Source organism: Pelodiscus sinensis, chromosome 19 (assembly GCF_049634645.1).
Source record: "Pelodiscus sinensis isolate JC-2024 chromosome 19, ASM4963464v1, whole genome shotgun sequence".
Taxonomy (NCBI): domain Eukaryota; kingdom Metazoa; phylum Chordata; order Testudines; family Trionychidae; genus Pelodiscus; species Pelodiscus sinensis.
The window spans coordinates 11,652,662-11,668,851 of record NC_134729.1 but is presented as its reverse complement, the minus strand read 5'-3'; the positions used below and the strand labels follow the sequence as shown (position 1 = coordinate 11,668,851).

The 16,190-nt window shown below is 51.4% G+C and overlaps 1 protein-coding gene across 3 annotated transcripts in view; it reads left to right on the top strand.

Annotated features, from left to right (window-relative positions):
• The first annotated feature begins 2,848 nt into the window (after nucleotides 1–2,848).
• The window catches only part of LOC142818953 (adhesion G protein-coupled receptor E1-like), a 46,502-nt gene continuing 33,160 nt past the window's right edge, over nucleotides 2,849–16,190 (top strand). For all 3 annotated transcript variants that reach the window (XM_075902269.1, XM_075902270.1, XM_075902268.1), the window contains exons 1-5: nucleotides 2,849–2,886; nucleotides 8,473–8,520; nucleotides 14,564–14,719; nucleotides 15,536–15,691; nucleotides 15,929–16,072. In XM_075902269.1, coding sequence (XP_075758384.1) covers nucleotides 2,856–2,886; nucleotides 8,473–8,520; nucleotides 14,564–14,719; nucleotides 15,536–15,691; nucleotides 15,929–16,072 — 535 coding nt within the window. In that variant the 5' untranslated portion in view covers nucleotides 2,849–2,855. The remainder of the gene's footprint in view (nucleotides 2,887–8,472; nucleotides 8,521–14,563; nucleotides 14,720–15,535; nucleotides 15,692–15,928; nucleotides 16,073–16,190) is intronic.

The following is a 16,190-nucleotide window of genomic DNA, read 5'->3' as shown; positions in this document are numbered from 1 at the left end:
GAAAGCCCCGTTCGTAAGCTGCTCCGGTGCCCCTGGTCTGCTGGAGACCGTCTCCAGCAGACCAGGGGCACCGGGCGGGTTCCCGCGCTTCTGAGGCTTTGCCAGAGCAAAGCCTCGGAAGCCCGGGAACCGCTGCTGCTGCCACTTGGGACCCAAGCGGCAGCAGCGGGCGGGTTCCTGCGCTTCTGAGGCTTTGCCAGAGCAAAGCCTCAGAAGCGCGGGAACCCCCGCTGCTGCCGCATGAGACCCGGTGCCTGTGGTCTGCTGGGGACGATCCCCAGCAGACCACAGGCACCCTGACTGAAGCCGCAGCCGCGGGGGGGTCCCGCGCCTCTGAGGCTTTGCCAGAGCAAAGCCTCAGAGGCGCGGCACCCCGCTGCCGCTGCGGCTCTGCTCCCCGTGTCCCTGGTCTGCTGGGGGGGGGCGCAGCTAGTGTGCTCCCCCCCCCCAGCAGACCAGGCTTTTGTTTTGGACTCTGGGGCAGAGCAGCTGGGGCGCTGCCGATTGGTCCTGCAGCGCCTGTGGGCACTACTGGACCAACCCGGCAGCACCCCAGCTGCTCTGCCCCAGGTCCTGATTCAGCCACTGCTGGTCAGTTTCAGCAGCGGCTGAATCAGGACGTCTGGGGCAGAGCAGATGGGGTGCTGCTGGGTTGGTCCAGTAGCACCCCAGCTGCTCTGCCCCAGGCGTCCCCAAGTCAGCTTCTGCTGAAACTGACCAGCGCTGACTACAGGAAGCCCCAGGCAGAGTTGCTCTGCCCCAGGCTTCCTGGAATCAGCTGCTGATCAGTTTCAGCAGCAGCTGACTTGGGGACGCCTGGGGTTCTTAAGTTGATTCTGTATGTAAGTCAGAACTGGCGGTCAGTTTCAGCAGTGTCTGAATCTGGACGCCAGTTCCGACTTACATACAGATTCAACTTAAGAACAAACCTACAGTCCCTATCTTGTACGTAACCCGGGGACTGCCTGTATTAGTTCCCATAATAGAAGAACTAGAGGACACCAAATGAAGTTAATGGGTAGCTGGTTTAAAACTAATGAAAGAAAGTTCTTCTTCACACAGCGTGTAGTCAACCTGTGGAACTCCTTGCCAGAGGAGGCTGTGAAGGCTAGGACTATAACAGAGTTTAAAGAGAAGCTAGATAATTTCATGGAGGTTAGGTCCATAAAAGACTATTAGCCAGGGGATAAGATTGGTGTCCCTGGTCTCTGTTTGTCAGAGGCTGGAGAGGGATGGCAGGAGACAAATTGCTTGATCGTTGTCTTTGGTCCACCCTCTCTGGGGCACCTGGTGCTGGCCACTATTGGCAGACAGGATACTGGGCTGGATGGACCTTTGGTCTGACCCAGTACGGCCGTTCTTATGTTCTATATTCTTATGTTCTTTTGTTCAGAGTCTCGTTTTTAACGTGGTCGGAGCCAAACGGTTCAAGTTTTCCTTTACAAACTGACTTTCTATTAGATACTGGTGTTTTGTGTGACGGGGCGGTGTCATGCAAGATCACATTTTCAAGGCAGCAAGCATGAGGGAAAACAAAAAGCATTTTTCTTTTCCCTCTGATTTTTTTTTTTTTTTTGCATAGAATTTTGAAAGTTTTGTGTTTCATTCCTTAGTGGGATAAAAACAAATTGTGAAGTGATGCCGTCCTCCATGAAATGGAGTTTCCTTCTTTACATTGAGTTTTGATGCCTAATAACTAACCACTAGGTAATGCTGCCCTGGAAGAGAGCCCAGGTGTTCCAATTCCCATTTCCTGCTCTATACATTAGATCAGGGTGGGCAATAATTTCTGCAGGGGGGGCACTTCACAAATGTTGACAGTGGTCACGAGCTGCCCCCGAAAGGGGCAGAGTCTCAGGTGAAAGGGGCAAGACCTCTGGCTGGAAGCTGTTGTTCTCTCCAGGCATGCCTGGCCCCTGGTGGGGGCTCAGAGGGAGGAGACTTCACACACTCCCCATGAAACCCAGGAGTCCTGTTTCCTAGGCCCATACAACATAACACCCCCCTGCAGCCCACTTTCAATTTCTAAATTGATAAGACTGCAACTTCCCCTATTTTTCTTGTTAATTGCAGGGATGTTATTTAAGGGACACTAATAATAAACATGAGTTAGATGCCCAGAGATTGTCCTAGGCAGAAGGAACTGGCCTGTTGCAAGAGGAACAGCGCTGAGCTGAAACATTGTGATAAAGCAGCAGCAGAAAAAACAGTGTCTGCACCTGATTGGCCTGAGAGCAGCAAAGTGCACAAAGTCTCTCAACCCCTCTATTCCCACCCTGCCAGGGACTCCTGGTGCCTGCAGGGAACCATCAGCTGTTTTGAACAGCTGGGGATTCCTTCTGGTGCCATGTGCACCTGACAGGGGAAGGAGACTTCACAGGCTCCTCACTTCCCTGGTTTAAATCGGCTTTGGGGAGAGTTAGCAGCTGGGCGGCTGCAGGCTGGATCCAGTCCACAGACTCGGTCTTATCCACCCCTGCATTAGATCACCAGCATCACCTGCCCCCTCTCAAGCGAGGATGAGACCCAGGAGTCCTGTCTCCTAGGCCCATACAAGATAACACCCCCCTGCAGCCCACTTTCAATTTCTAACTAGATAAGACTGCAACTTCCCCTATATTTCCTGTCAATTGCAGGGGTGTTATTTGGGGGACACTAATAATAAACATGTTAGATGCCCAGAGATTGTCCTAGGCAGAAGGAACTGACCTGTTGCAAGAGGAACAGCTCTGAGCTGAAACATCGTGATAAAGTAGCAGCAGAAAAAACAGTGTCACTCAGCAAACTTCCTCTGCTAGATAAGAACAAGATAAAGTCGGTGCAGTTTCCTTGCCTGGCAGAAGGCAGCGGCTACAATGAGGGTGCAGTTTATCACCCCCCTCGTAGGTAAGTGTGCAAGGAATTGGGTTATTTTCCTCCAATGGGGGCTTGAGAAAAACCCACCTTAACTTAAGGCCAGTGAGGACAGGGACTGTCTTTTTGTGCTGACTGTTCAGTGGGCCCCACCTGTGCCAAGGCAGGAGGGAACCTGCCCAGACACTAGCAGCATGGAGGCAGGGGATGCCCCGGGCATATTATTCTGACTGGGGGTGTGTGTTAGGCGGGGAAAGTCGAGCTGTGCAGGGAGGGGCAACAAGAAACAGAGGGAAGCTCAGAGGAATGGATGATCAGTGTTAGACCCCTGACACTCAGTGGGGTTTGGGCTGGTTCGCCCCCGTACCAAAAGGAGGGTCCATAAGAGATCAGAACCCTGAGACTGCCAGTCCCAGGAGCAATGGGGAGAGGAAATCGCTTCTGTTCAGCCTGTTTGGCAGGCCGGGCAGGCTAATGAGGGGGTCAGGGCATCAGGGGTCTTGTCCACTGGGTGAGCTGGATTTGCCTGGGCCAGGCAGAGTGGGGCTAAGCTCAGGAGAGAGCAGGGGCCTGAGCAGGGGTGGGGGAGCAGAGCCAGGTCAGCCAAAGAAGCAGCCCGGGGAGCAGATCAGTGTTGGGCAGAGCTGCAGAGCCAGCGCTGAGAGCAGATCCATGCTGGGAGCAGGGCTGCAGCCACCGAGCCAGAGGGGCCGGAGAAGTATCCCCGGGGACTGGAGGAAGCGCAGCAGAGAGTGGAGCTGGGGGCTGGAGCATCCTGGAGCTGAGCAGAATGGGGGGCTCTGGGTAGAGGACCCAGCCCAGGGAGGTGCCGTCACCCAAGTTGCCTCATAGGCCAGACTTGGAAAATAATCCTGATTGGGGGGGGGGGGTCCTGCCGCCCCCCCCCTCCCGCCCCGCCCCTGAAGGCTTGTGGCCACTGCCAGAACAAGCGACCAAACTGGAGGATTGGGCCAAAAGAAATCTCATGAGGTTAAAAAAGGACAAGTGCAGGGTCCTGCCCTTGGGACAGAGGAATCCCAAGCATGGCTACAGGCTGGGCTCCCACTGGCTACGCAGCTGTTTGGCAGAAAAGGCCCTGGGGGCTACAGTGGATGAGAAACTGGATTTGAGTCAACAGTGGGCCCATGTAGCCAAGAAACCAGGAATGTTCCCCTCAGTGGCAGAACCATCCCCTGCGTGCAGGAAGAAAGCCAAAGAGGAGCCTTTAAGAAGGTCACAGGGCTGCGGCGGCTGCTCCCTCAGCAGTGCGAAGAGCTGCAGGGCAAGGAGATGGGCCACCTGGGATGCCCTCACTGCTAGACCCGTGGCAGCCTCCTCCTCTTCTCCCGTGGTCTGGGGGCCCCACTGGGTGGGAGGGCTACAGCTGCCTTGTTTAGGTGGGGCCACTGAACTGTTTGAATGACCCTGGAAGATGTTGCCAAAATGCTTTTGGGTCTGGTGCTGGTGAAAGGGGCTTGGGACTGAACACAAAGAAGCTCTCCCTGGGTTTTGGTCCCTCCTGCATTTGGAGAGGCAGGATTGTAACTAAACCCGATCGGATCAAAGGAAACACCAGATCCCATCACCCATTTCTGCTCCCAATTAGCACAAGCCCAGGACTCAGAGCTTTGAGTAGCAACTCAAGCCGAAAAGGGGCAACCACAATTGTAACCGTTGGGCTCTTTGAGGGGTCGTGAATTGAATTCAGCCCAAATCGGTGACTTTCACATAAGTGCTGATTTGATGAGTGATCTGGAGGCACCCAGAGTCATTAGCGAGACAGTTTGCAGAAGCCTTGCAGGTTCGGGAAGAGGTCATAAGGGACAGTACTGGGCATGGAGACAGAGAGATCTGGATCCCACAGGAGGGAAACAACCAATATACATTTCAGTGGGACTAAACCTCTAGATGTACGTCTAGGAACACTGGTGTTGACTGTGCTCACCGCATGGGGGGGGAACGGCATCCCTAGAAGCAAAGATTTGGGGGTCATGATGGCCTACCCATAGAACATGAGCTTCCAGTGTGACCTTGTGACGAAAGGGATAAATGCCATCTGGGTAGCATGGGCAGGGGAATATCGAGTAGTAGCAGGGAGGTGATTTTACCTTGTCATTGGTGCGACCCCTGCTGGAATCCTGTGTCCAGTGGTGGGGCCCACAATTCAGGAAGGGTGTTGAAAAAATTGGAGAGGCGTCAGAAGTAGTTATGAGAATGAGTAACGGAGTGGAATGGAAAGGCTAGGGAAATATTCCAGGAGCTCCATCTATTTAACTCAACATCAGAACGGCCATACTGGGCCAGACCAATGGTTCATCTAGCTCAGTATCCTGTCTGCCAACAGTGGCTAATGACAGGTGCCTCAGAGGAAGTGAACATAACGGAATCACCAAGTGATCCAACCCCTGTCAACCCATTCTCATCCTCTGACAGACCTCAGAGGCTACAGACACCATTCCTACCCATCCTGGCTAATAGTTATTGATGAACCTGTCCTCCATGAATTTATCCATCTCTTTTTGAAATACTGTTAAAATCCTGGCCTTTACAATATCTTGTGGCAAGGAGTTCCACAGGCTGATTGTGCGTTGTGTGAAGAAATACTTCCTTTTGTTTGTTTAAACCAGCTACGGTACCTATTAATTTCATTTGGTGACCCCTAGTTCTTGAGTTATGGGAAGGAGTAAATAACTTCTTTATTCACGTTTTTCACACCAGTCATGATTTTATAGACCTCTATCATATCCCCACTTAGGGTGCATCTACATTGCAGGGCTTAACACGAAATAAGCTATACAAATTGAGCTTGGTCAATTGCGTATCTTATTTCAAAATAGAGAGTGTCTATACAGCACTTATGAAATAGAGCACTCTTCCTCTGACTAGGAATACCTCTGACAGTATTTTGACGCTATTTCGAAATAACTGCCGGCTGTGTAGACGCAGACTAAGTTATTTAGGAATAGTGCTAGTTGTTCATGGCACGAGGTGTACAGATAGTTCAGAATAGGAAGCCTAATCCGAACTACCTACTCCATGCCACGTGTAGCTGCGTGCACGGAGTCCGAACTAGCGGGGATTTAAAAATGGCGGCGCCCGGCAAGATGCAAATGAAGCCCGGGAAATTCGAATCCCGGGCTTCATTTGAAACTTCGGTTGCCTACATTACCACCCTAGTGCGAACTAGGGTGGTAGTGTAGACATACCCTAAGGGACTAGTCAACTAGTTCAGTGTTTCTCAACCAGTGGTACGAGTACCCTTGGGGTACTCGAGAGAAGTCAGGGGGAGTACATCAACACAACTGACATTTGGAGAAAACTGAATTTTGTTTTACGTTTTACAGCGCTTTATTTTTCTACATTTTACACCCAAAAATTTCATCGCCCGCCTGACTACGATTAAGTTGTTTAAACAAATGTGTTGCAATGGTAGAAAAAAAATTGTGTCTGAAATCTGTAGGTACTGGGGGTATTTATAATTTTTTTTAAAGAGATACTTTATAAAAAAATGTTGAGAAACACTGGACTAGTTGACTACCTGATTAGCAAATGCTTATCAAGTAATTAAGTAGAAACTCGTATATTTCAAATGAAGATGTACAGAGGGGAACCTGTGCCATCGGGGACTGCTTCAGCCTCTGCTGGCATGGGTTCCTGCTGCCTCTCTCCCAAGCACTGTAGGCGGCTCTTGTACATTTAAAAGAGAGAGGAACAGCGGGATAACAGGTGCCCTCCCCTTATTGACTAATCTAGTAGTTGATGGAAATTCCAATGACTACTCAATTAACTGATTAATTGAAATTTAACATCCCTACTCCAGAGCCTCCTTCCTTTGCTGGTTGAAAGTATTTATCTATTTATTTATTTAAAATATTTTTACCTGCCTCTCTATTTAAAAAATTTGAGGTGGCTTACAAAATTTTTAAAACACAACACAAATATATATAAAAATTTAAAATATGAGACCCCGGAGGGACATAAAAACTTGCTAAAAACATCTAGAGAGGAGGAAACACACACACACACAGAAACATATTTTGCTATTTTCTAGCGTCTGGCTCCCTTGGTTCCCAAATGGAAACCGCTTCATGGGCTGGGCTGTGAATGTGAACTTCCCCTTCCATCCCACCTCAAATGGCCCCTTTTGTTGGAACTCAGACGGCACTGTTAGCCGCTGTAGCTGTGAGTGGGGCGGAGAGAGGCTCCCCGCAGCCCTGTTTGCAGAGGCCCTGCCAGCAGGAGTCGTCTGAGCTTTCCACCTGCCTTCCCAGCTCCAGAGGGGTTTGGCCTGAGCTGCTGGGCTCCTGGCACCTCAACCAGGGAGTGTTTTTGAACCCCCTGGGCCTCTGCTGGGCCTGGAGTTGGCAGGGGCGGTTAGTAAGCCCGGCGTTTGGAGATCACTTGCTATCTGCATGGCTGGGAACAGAATGAGCTAAATTCCCATGGTCCTTTCGTGGTGTTTTCTCCTGCTAAACTCCTGCATCGGCCACTGTCAGGAGGCAGGTCCCATGGTGCCATGGCCAGTGCTCAGGGCTCTGACTCCTGCATCTGAGTTCAGCTCTCGGTGGGACCTGGGCTGGTTTGCTGCAAAGCCCTCACACTCGACGTGACTTGGCTTCCGTGTCCTTACGTTCACCAGAGAGACTTTTGATGTTGTACAGGCCGGGACTTGGACAGGGCTCAACACAGAGCCAGATACACTCATGGAGGACGAGTCCATTGATGGCTGTTAGCCAGGCTGGGCAGGGAGGGCGTCCCTAACCTCTCTGTCAGAAACTGGGAATGGGTGACAGGGGAGGGGTCACTGGATGATTCCCTGTCTGTTCCCTCTCTCTGGGGCACCAGGTACTGGCCACTGTCAGGAGACGGGATTTTGGGCTTGCTGGACCTTTGGTCTGACTCAGTCTGGCTGTTCTTATATTGGGCTTGCTGGACCCTGTAGTCAAAAGTGCCACACTGATCGACACTGCCTACGGTCTGGTTCCCGAGGTAAATGCCTTGGGATTTGGCCCAGGGAAGACTCGTTATTCTGATTATCGAGAGTTAACGCCTGGAGGGGGGAGGGGCACACAGGGTCATGTGCCCCTCAGATTTATCCTCCACCGTTTAGCACAAAGATTTGCAAATGGTTTGCACAGTTTGAAAACTGTTGCCCCCTGCCAGGAGCCGGGGGATTGGAGGCTGCTAAGGGCCACCCAAATTGTTTGGTTCCCTGGCTCCTTGGGAGCTGGGGCTCTGGCTGGCTGCCTGGTGGCCCTGCTCCCCAAGCCCAATGCGCTCTTGCCTCTCCCCTGAAGGAGCCTAGTGCTGACCAACGACGCCCCCCCAGAGCTGCCTCTCCCCATGGAGCCTAGGTGCCAGGAGATACTCCCCCAGGGGCCTGTTGCCCTGAGGTTCCTGGCTCTGCTGCTGCTGAGGTCTCTGAACCCAGCTGGGTGGACTCAGTGTGTGCTCTGGAGAGTGTCTAAATAGGACTAGAGAAGCCAGCCCCAGGGGATACAGGCTGGGGGCTGTGACTTGGCTGAACTTAGCTAACAGTACCAGGAATAAACTCCCCATCTCCAAGGCCTCGCCCAGCCAGCGCCATAAGAACATGTTTGCTTGTTTCTCCTCTTCCAGGTCTTTGCTGGCTCATCTGCCTCAAGGAGACCCATTTCTCCAACGCGGGTAAGTTGATGCCTGGAAACCTGGGCAAAATCTCCAGATCCGAACCCCTGTGTGTCCTGCCACTGGAGGGAGCTTTGAACGGGCAAAGAACTTTGCATCCCATTTCCTCCTCCATTTTCCCCTGCATTTTTCTTTTTCTGAATTTCCGTTCCCTTCTGGTCCCTTATGTTCCTTCTGCCTCCCCCTTCCTCACTTGCCAGAAAGCCACGTGCTCAGCGGGGTGCTAAACAGAGCTGTCTTTTTATTCACTGACCAGCGCCAATTCCTTCTGCATTTCCCATTGAACAGATGTGACGAACCATGGCTAGGCCCTGGTCACACAAGGTGCACCCATTGGGGGCTGTCCCAGGCCTTGTCATACCCCATGTCATGTGATTCGGATATTAAATACGAAAGTAGCCAGCAAACATGAAGGATAAACTCTATCCCTAACTTTATTATGCACCGAATCGTAAAGTAAAGCAACGCAAAGTTACACAGATCTTATTTCAATGAATGGGAGATGTAGCACAGACAATAATATAACACCTACTATTACCACAAATCACAAGATACTCCATTTTAAGTACATGTATATCCATATCCTTATTTCTATAAGTCACACACAGTTCCACTGCTAAGACCTTACGAATTGTCAGATGGGAGGTCATGGCCTCTTTGATTCCCCATGTGCATCGGTCCCTAGGAATAGGTTGCAGCAAGTAAGGTAGTAAAGTAGCGTGGATACCTTACCCAATCCCTCCCACTGATTATCTTTTCTACACCTATATTTATACTCAACCTGATCATTCTAGAAATATCTACCAATTAATTGGGACATTGTTAAGGGCCCAAAAGCAAGCTATTCCGCTGTGTCGGAAAGATAGAAATTATGGCAAAAGACTGCCTTGGCTTAACCATGAGATCTTGCAGGATCTAAAAATAAAAAAGGAGTGATATAAAAAATCAAAAGTAGGACAAATTACAAAGGAAGAATATAGGCAAACACAGGAATTCAGGGACAAGATTAGAAAGGCAAAGGCACAGAATGAGCTCAAACTAGCTACGGGAATAAAGGGAAACAAGAAGACTTTTTATAAATACATTAGAAACAAGAGGAAGACCAAGGACAGGGTAAGGCCCACTGGTCAGTGAGGAGGGAGAAACAGTAACAGGAAACTTGGAAATGGCAGAGATGCTTAATGACTTCTTTGTTTTGGTATTCACTGAGAAGTCTGAAGGAATGCCTAACATAGTGAATGCTAGTGGGAAGGGGGTAGGTTTAGAAGATAAAATAAAAAAAGAACAAGTTAAAAATCACCCAGAAAAGTTAGATGCCTACAAGTCACCAGGGCCTCACGAAATGCATCCTAGAATACTCAAGGAGCTGATAGAGGAGGTATCTGAGCCTCTAGCTATCATCTTTGGAAAATCATGGGAGACAGGAGAGATTCCAGAAGACTGGAAAAGGGCAAATATAGTGCCCATCTATGAAAAGGGAAACAAGAACAACCCAGGAAACTACAGACCAGTTAGTTTAACTTCTGTGCCAGGGAAGATAATGGAGCAAGTAATTAAGGAAATCATCTGTAAATACTTGGAAGGTGGCAAGGTGGTAGGGAACAATCAGCATGGATTTGTAAAGAACAAATCATGTCAAACCAATCTGATAGCTTTCTTTAATAGGATAACGAGTCTTGGGGTTAAGGGAGAAATGGTGAATGTGGTATACCTAGACTTTAGTAAGGCATTTGATACGGTCTCGCATGATATTCTTATTGATAAACTAGGCAAATATAACTTAGATGGGGCTACTATAAGGTGGGTGCATAACTGGCTGGATAACCATTCTCAGAGAGTAGTTATTAATGGTTCACAATCCTGCTGGAAAGGCATAACAAGTGGGGTTCCGCAGGGGTCTGTTTTGAGTCCGTCTCTGTTCAATATCTTCATCAACAATTTAGATATTGGCATAGAAAGTACGCTTATTAAGTTTGCAGATGATACCAAGCTGGGAGGGGTTGCAACTGCTCTGGAGGATAGGGTCATAATTCAAAATGATCTGGACAAATTGGAGAAATGGTCTGAGGTAAACAGGATGAAGTTTAATAAAGACAAATGCAAAGTTCTCCACTTAGGAAGGAACAATCAGTTTCATATATATAAAATGGGAAGCGACCCTCTAGGAAGGAGTATGGCAGAAAGGGACCTAGGGGTTATAGTGGACCACAAGCTGAATATGAGTCAGCAGTGTGATGCTGTTGCAAAAAAAGCAAACATGATTCTGGGATTCATTAACAGGTGTGTTGTACGCAAGACACGAGAAGTCATTCTTCCACTCTACTCTGCGCTAGTTAGGCCTCAGTTGGAGTACAGGCAGTCCCCGAGTTACGCGGATCCGACTTACGTCGGATCCGCAGTTACGAACGGGGCCGTTCCTCTCCCTGGTCTCCAGCAGACCAGGGAGAGGAAGCAAAGCGGCGGAACACGTGGGCAGCAGACAGGGCTGTCCGCTGCCCACGCGCTCCGCGGCTTGGCTCTGCTTTGCTCTGCTTTGCCCCCCCCCCACCCCCTGGTCTACAGACCAGGGGGCCGGGGGGGGGGGGCAAAACAGAGCCAAGCCGCGGAGCACCCGGCCAGCTGACAGCCCAGACGCGTCTGGGCTGTCAGCTGGCCGGGCGCTCCACGGCTTGGCTCTGCTTTGCCCCCCCCATCCTCCTGGTCTGCAGACCAGGGGGACGGGGGGCAAAGCAGAGCAAAGCCGCGGAGCACGCGGGCAGCGGACAGCCCAGACGTGTCTGGGCTGTCCGCTGCCCGCGTGTTCCGCCGCTTTGCTCCCCATCCCCATGGTCTGCAGACCAGGAGGACGGGGAGCAAAGCAGAGCAAAGCCACGGAGCCCGAGGGCAGCAGGACAGCCACGGCGCGTCTGGGCTGTCCCGCTGCCCGCGTGCTCCGTGGCTTTGCTCCGGACACCTGTGGTACAGCAGCTGGGGTGCTGCCAGTTGGTCCCGTAGCACCGCTCTGGGCGCTACTGGACCAACCGGGCAGCACCCCAGCTGTTCTGCCCCAGGCATCCTGATTCAGCCACTGCTGGTCAGATTCAGCAGCGGCTGAATCAGGACGCCTGGGGCAGAGCAGCTTGGGTGCTGCTGGGTTGGTCCAGTAGCGCCCAGGAGCAGCGGCGCTACTGGACCAACCCAGCAGCACCCCAGCTGCTCTGCCCCAGGTGTCCCCAAGTCAGCCGCTGCTGAAACTGACCAGTGGCTGACTACAGGAAGCCCCTGCCCCGGGCTTCCTGGAATCAGCCGCTGATCAGTTTCAGCAGCAGCTGACTTGGGGATGCCTGGGGTTCTTAAGTTGAATCTGTATGTAAGTCAGAACTGGCGTCCAGATTCAGCTGCTGTTGAAACTGATCAGTTTCAGCAGTGGCTGAATCTGGACGCCAGTTCTAACTTACATACAGATTCAACTTAAGAACAAACCTACAGTCCCTATCTTGTACGTAACCCGGGGACTGCCTGTATTATGTCCAGTTCTGGGCACCGCATTTCAAGAAGGATGTGGAGAAATTGGAGAGGGTCCAGAGAAGAGCAACAAGAATGATTAAAGGTCTAGAGAACATGACCTGTGAAGGAAGGCTGAAATAATTGGGTTTGTTTAGTTTAGAAAAGAGAAGACTGAGGGGGGACATGATAGCCGTTTTTAGGTATCTAAAAGGGTGTCATAAGGAGGAGGGAGAAAACTTGTTCATCTTGGCCTCTGAGGATAGGACAAGCAGCAATGGGCTTAAACTGCAGCAAGGGAGGTTTAGGTTGGACATTAGGAAAAAGTTCCTAACTGTCAGGGTGGTCAAACACTGGAATAAATTGCCCAGGAAGGTTGTAGAATCTCCATCTCTGGAGATATTTAAGAGCAGGTTAGATAAATGTCTATCAGGGATGGTCTAGACAGTACTTGGTCCTGCCATGGGGGCAGGGGATTGGACTCGATGACCTCTCGAGGTCCCTTCCAGTCCTAGTATTCTATGATTACATATTGCATAAAATACCTATTATGCCGATATTTGAGATACGTCCTGCTATTCAGACCATACTATACTTGATTGACAGTTCTATGGCTGTATCTGTGATTTTTGCTTATCAGAAATACTATGTACTATTACCAGGTTTCTCCTAATGTTCTTGGCTTGTTTTCACTACACCATACTCCCTAGGCACGATTGTTGAAAGGACTCCTGACTCTCAGAGCTCCCTGCCTCAGTCTGGCTTGTGTAACCTTGAGTGGGCTAAACTTCACTGCCCTTCTCCAGTGTCTAAAGAAACCCCCACTTCCACTGCAGTACTGGAGACCCAGAGTTCAGTCTGTTAGGAATTTCAGCAAGCGTTGCCCAGTGTTAGCCTCCCTACATTCAAGTTCCAAAAGAAACTAAAATAATGAATTTAAATTAAATAACTGCATACCATTTTATGAAGAAACAAATATTCTAATTCTTACAATAGAACACAACTATTTACAATGCACAAATAATGTCTATAATTACACTAAACATAAGTATAGAGAAAACTAAAAGTGAAATGTGGACAGTTCAGTTCACACAAACATAGTAGGAAAAGAGATAGAAATGTAGCCGTGTTAGTCTGGTGTAGATGGAACAAAAATCAGAACTAACAAGATGGTTTATTAGGTGATGAGCTTTCGTGGGCCAGACCCACTTGCTCAGATCAAATACTGGAAGAAAATTGTCACAACAATATACAGGCAGTCCCCCGGGTTACGTACAAGATAGGGACTGTAGGTTTGTTCTTAAGTTGAATTTGTATGTAAGTCGGAACTGGTACATATTGTAGGGGAAACTCTAGCCAAACATTTCTCCAGAGCTCAGTTTTATTCTCCCACACCTCACTTCCCTCAGACCTTTATTCTCAAGCTGAGGTGTCTGCTGAGAAAAGCCGCTCCGCGTCTCCCTGGTCTGCTGGGGGGGGGGGGGGTGCGCTAGCTTCCCGTCTCCCTGGTCTGCTGGGGGGGAGGGGGCAGCAGACCAGGAAGACGCGGAGTGGCTTTTCTCGCCGCGGAGGCCACGGGAGTCTCAACGATCTGCTGGGGGGGGGGCACAGCTAGTGCGGGGTTGCCTCACCCCATTTGTAAGTAGAGATCCGGTATAAGTCGGATCCATGTAAACCGGGGACTGCCTGAATATCAAAGGATACAATTAAAAAAAAATGAACACATATGAAAAGGACAAATCACATTTCAGAACAGAAGGGGAATGTGGAGAGAGGTAAACGTCTGTGAGCTAATGATATTAGAGGTGATAACTGGGGAAGCTATATAACCTCTAATATCATTAGCTCACAGACGTTTACCTCTCTCCACATTCCCCTTCTGTTCTAAAATGTGAATTGTCCTTTTCATATGTGTTCATTTTTTTAACTTGTATCCTTTGGCATATATGGTTGTGACAATGTAACAGCCAGTGTCTTGGCTGATGCAGAAACGGGGGATCTCTACAGTGGAAAGCAGCGATGGGCAACCCAGGACAGTGAGTGGGCTGCATGAGTGACCCTCCTTCATCTCAGAGGGCCGAAGCAGCCTGCGGCCCCTTAGGGTTCCTCCTGCGTCCTGGTTCCTCCTGTGACCCCCACGTGCCCTTCCCCCGTGCACCTTCCCTGCACTGGAGCCCCTCAGTTACCTACTCCTCCCCCTCCCTCTCACAGCTGGAATGCCCCAAACAGCTTATGCCCGTGATCCAGTCCAGGGAGGCAGGAGTAGGAGGAGGTACGGAGGGCACATCAAGTGATTCGCGGTGCTCCTAAAAGTGCTGGGAGGGAGGGAAGGAGTAGGACGTGTGGGGCTCCAGTGCCCCAGCGCGTGAGGCGCGTGTGGGAGGACGTTAGATGGGGGGGTCCGCAGGCAGCACGTTGCCCACCACTGGGGAAGGCAGGAGCGCTCTGTGTCCTCCTGCCCACGGGCCCACTGGGGGCCCTGTAAGACCCACCCACTGGGGGCAACACAAGCACCTTCCTGGGCCACTGAGTGACTCCGGTTCTGTTTGCTCCTGTCCAGAGATCAACGAATGTTCCCAAGTCCCCCCGACCTGCGGCCCGAATGCCGTATGCCTTGACACTGCGGGAGGTTTTTCCTGCATGTGTGAACCTGGCTACAGATCTTCCAAAGGAGACTCCTGGCTGCCCGGCAGCGTCGCCCCTCTGGACTGCTCAGGTGAGAGCCAGTGGGAAGCCAAAGGCGTTCTCCCGGCAGGGTCTCTCCTGCCCCCAGACAGTCATGGGGGACTCCCGGCGCACACCAGCCCCTCGGCCCGGCTCTGTGTCCGGTGCCCTCCTGGGTCTGGTGAGAGCCAGCACCCCTGGGACCACGGCCGTCTCCGCGCAGCCTTTGCTCTCAGGGATGCCCATGGCCAGGCCCCAAAGCCCTTTGCTGCTCATTGCCCCGTGCTCAACACACTAGGGTGGCTCATGCAGAGCCGGATCCTCCCCCAGGGTGAAGGGCGCAGAGTCACTGGGGCCAGGCCCCCGGGACTGCTGCTCCATCAACTCCCCTGAAATAACAGCGATTTGCCGTCAGCCAGGCTGGGACTGGGGCTTTGCCCTGCTCTGACACACCGGGCTGGGGCTGGTGTGTGTGTGTGTGTGTGTGAGAGAGAGAGAGAGAGAGAGAGAGGGAATGAACTAAAGCTTGTTACTGAGACGGGAAATCCAGGCGACAGGGAGACAGGGAGCACCGGGCGCACCAATGGGGCCGTGTGGAGAGAGACCCATGGCGGAGACGTGCTGAGGGACAGCTGAGCAGCCTCCACTCCCATCGGTGCCCTGCCTCTGAGCACGTGGCCCTGCAGTAATGGGCAAGGAGATGTGGGGAGAGAAAATTTTCTCCATGTCACCATCTGCATTTTGTGCAGAGGCCTGGCGAGTCCTTTGCCCCATTGACCCCCATGTCTGGCACAATGGGCCTCTGATCCCGGTTTGGGCCTGTAAGTGTCACTGTGATTAATGATCGATTCCCTGTGCTTCTGTTTAGATATTGATGAATGTTCTCAGGTCCCTTCGGTCTGTGGCCTTCGCAGCTTCTGCATCAACACCCGTGGGGGTTACAGCTGCCGGTGCCACCTTGGCTATTCTTCCCCCGGGGGGAACTCCTGGAAACCTGGCGACAGCCACAGCTTGAACTGCACAGGTACCGGACGCGACACGCTGCCCTCCCTGGCAAAGCCACGGAATAGACATCAGGCCCTGACGGTCTCAAAGGCTGGGATGCGGGTGGTGCTCACTGTGCTCCGATGTGTGCGTAGCTAGGCCCTGGCATGTTTGTGATCATTATATAGTATTAGTGTCTGTGCCAGCAAGGGGGTGAAGGTGCAAAGGGGAATTAATTGTTTGATGTTCATTAAATCCTTCCTCCTTGGTTCCCCAGAGAACCCCTGCGCAAATTCATCCATCTGTCCTAATTATGCAACCTGTGAAGTCATCCCCGGGGGCCACCGCTGCACTTGCCAACCGGGGTCCGAGTCTAGCACTGGGGAGCGGTATTTCACGGATACAAGTGTGACGTGCCAGGGTGAGTGTGAGCTCCTGAGCCCAGCTGGGGGAGGGGAGCCGTGGAACGGGGCGACTGTTCTGTCGCTGGCATTAGTGACCCGGGGAGGGTCTTCCACTTGGTCTGTATCGAGGACGCC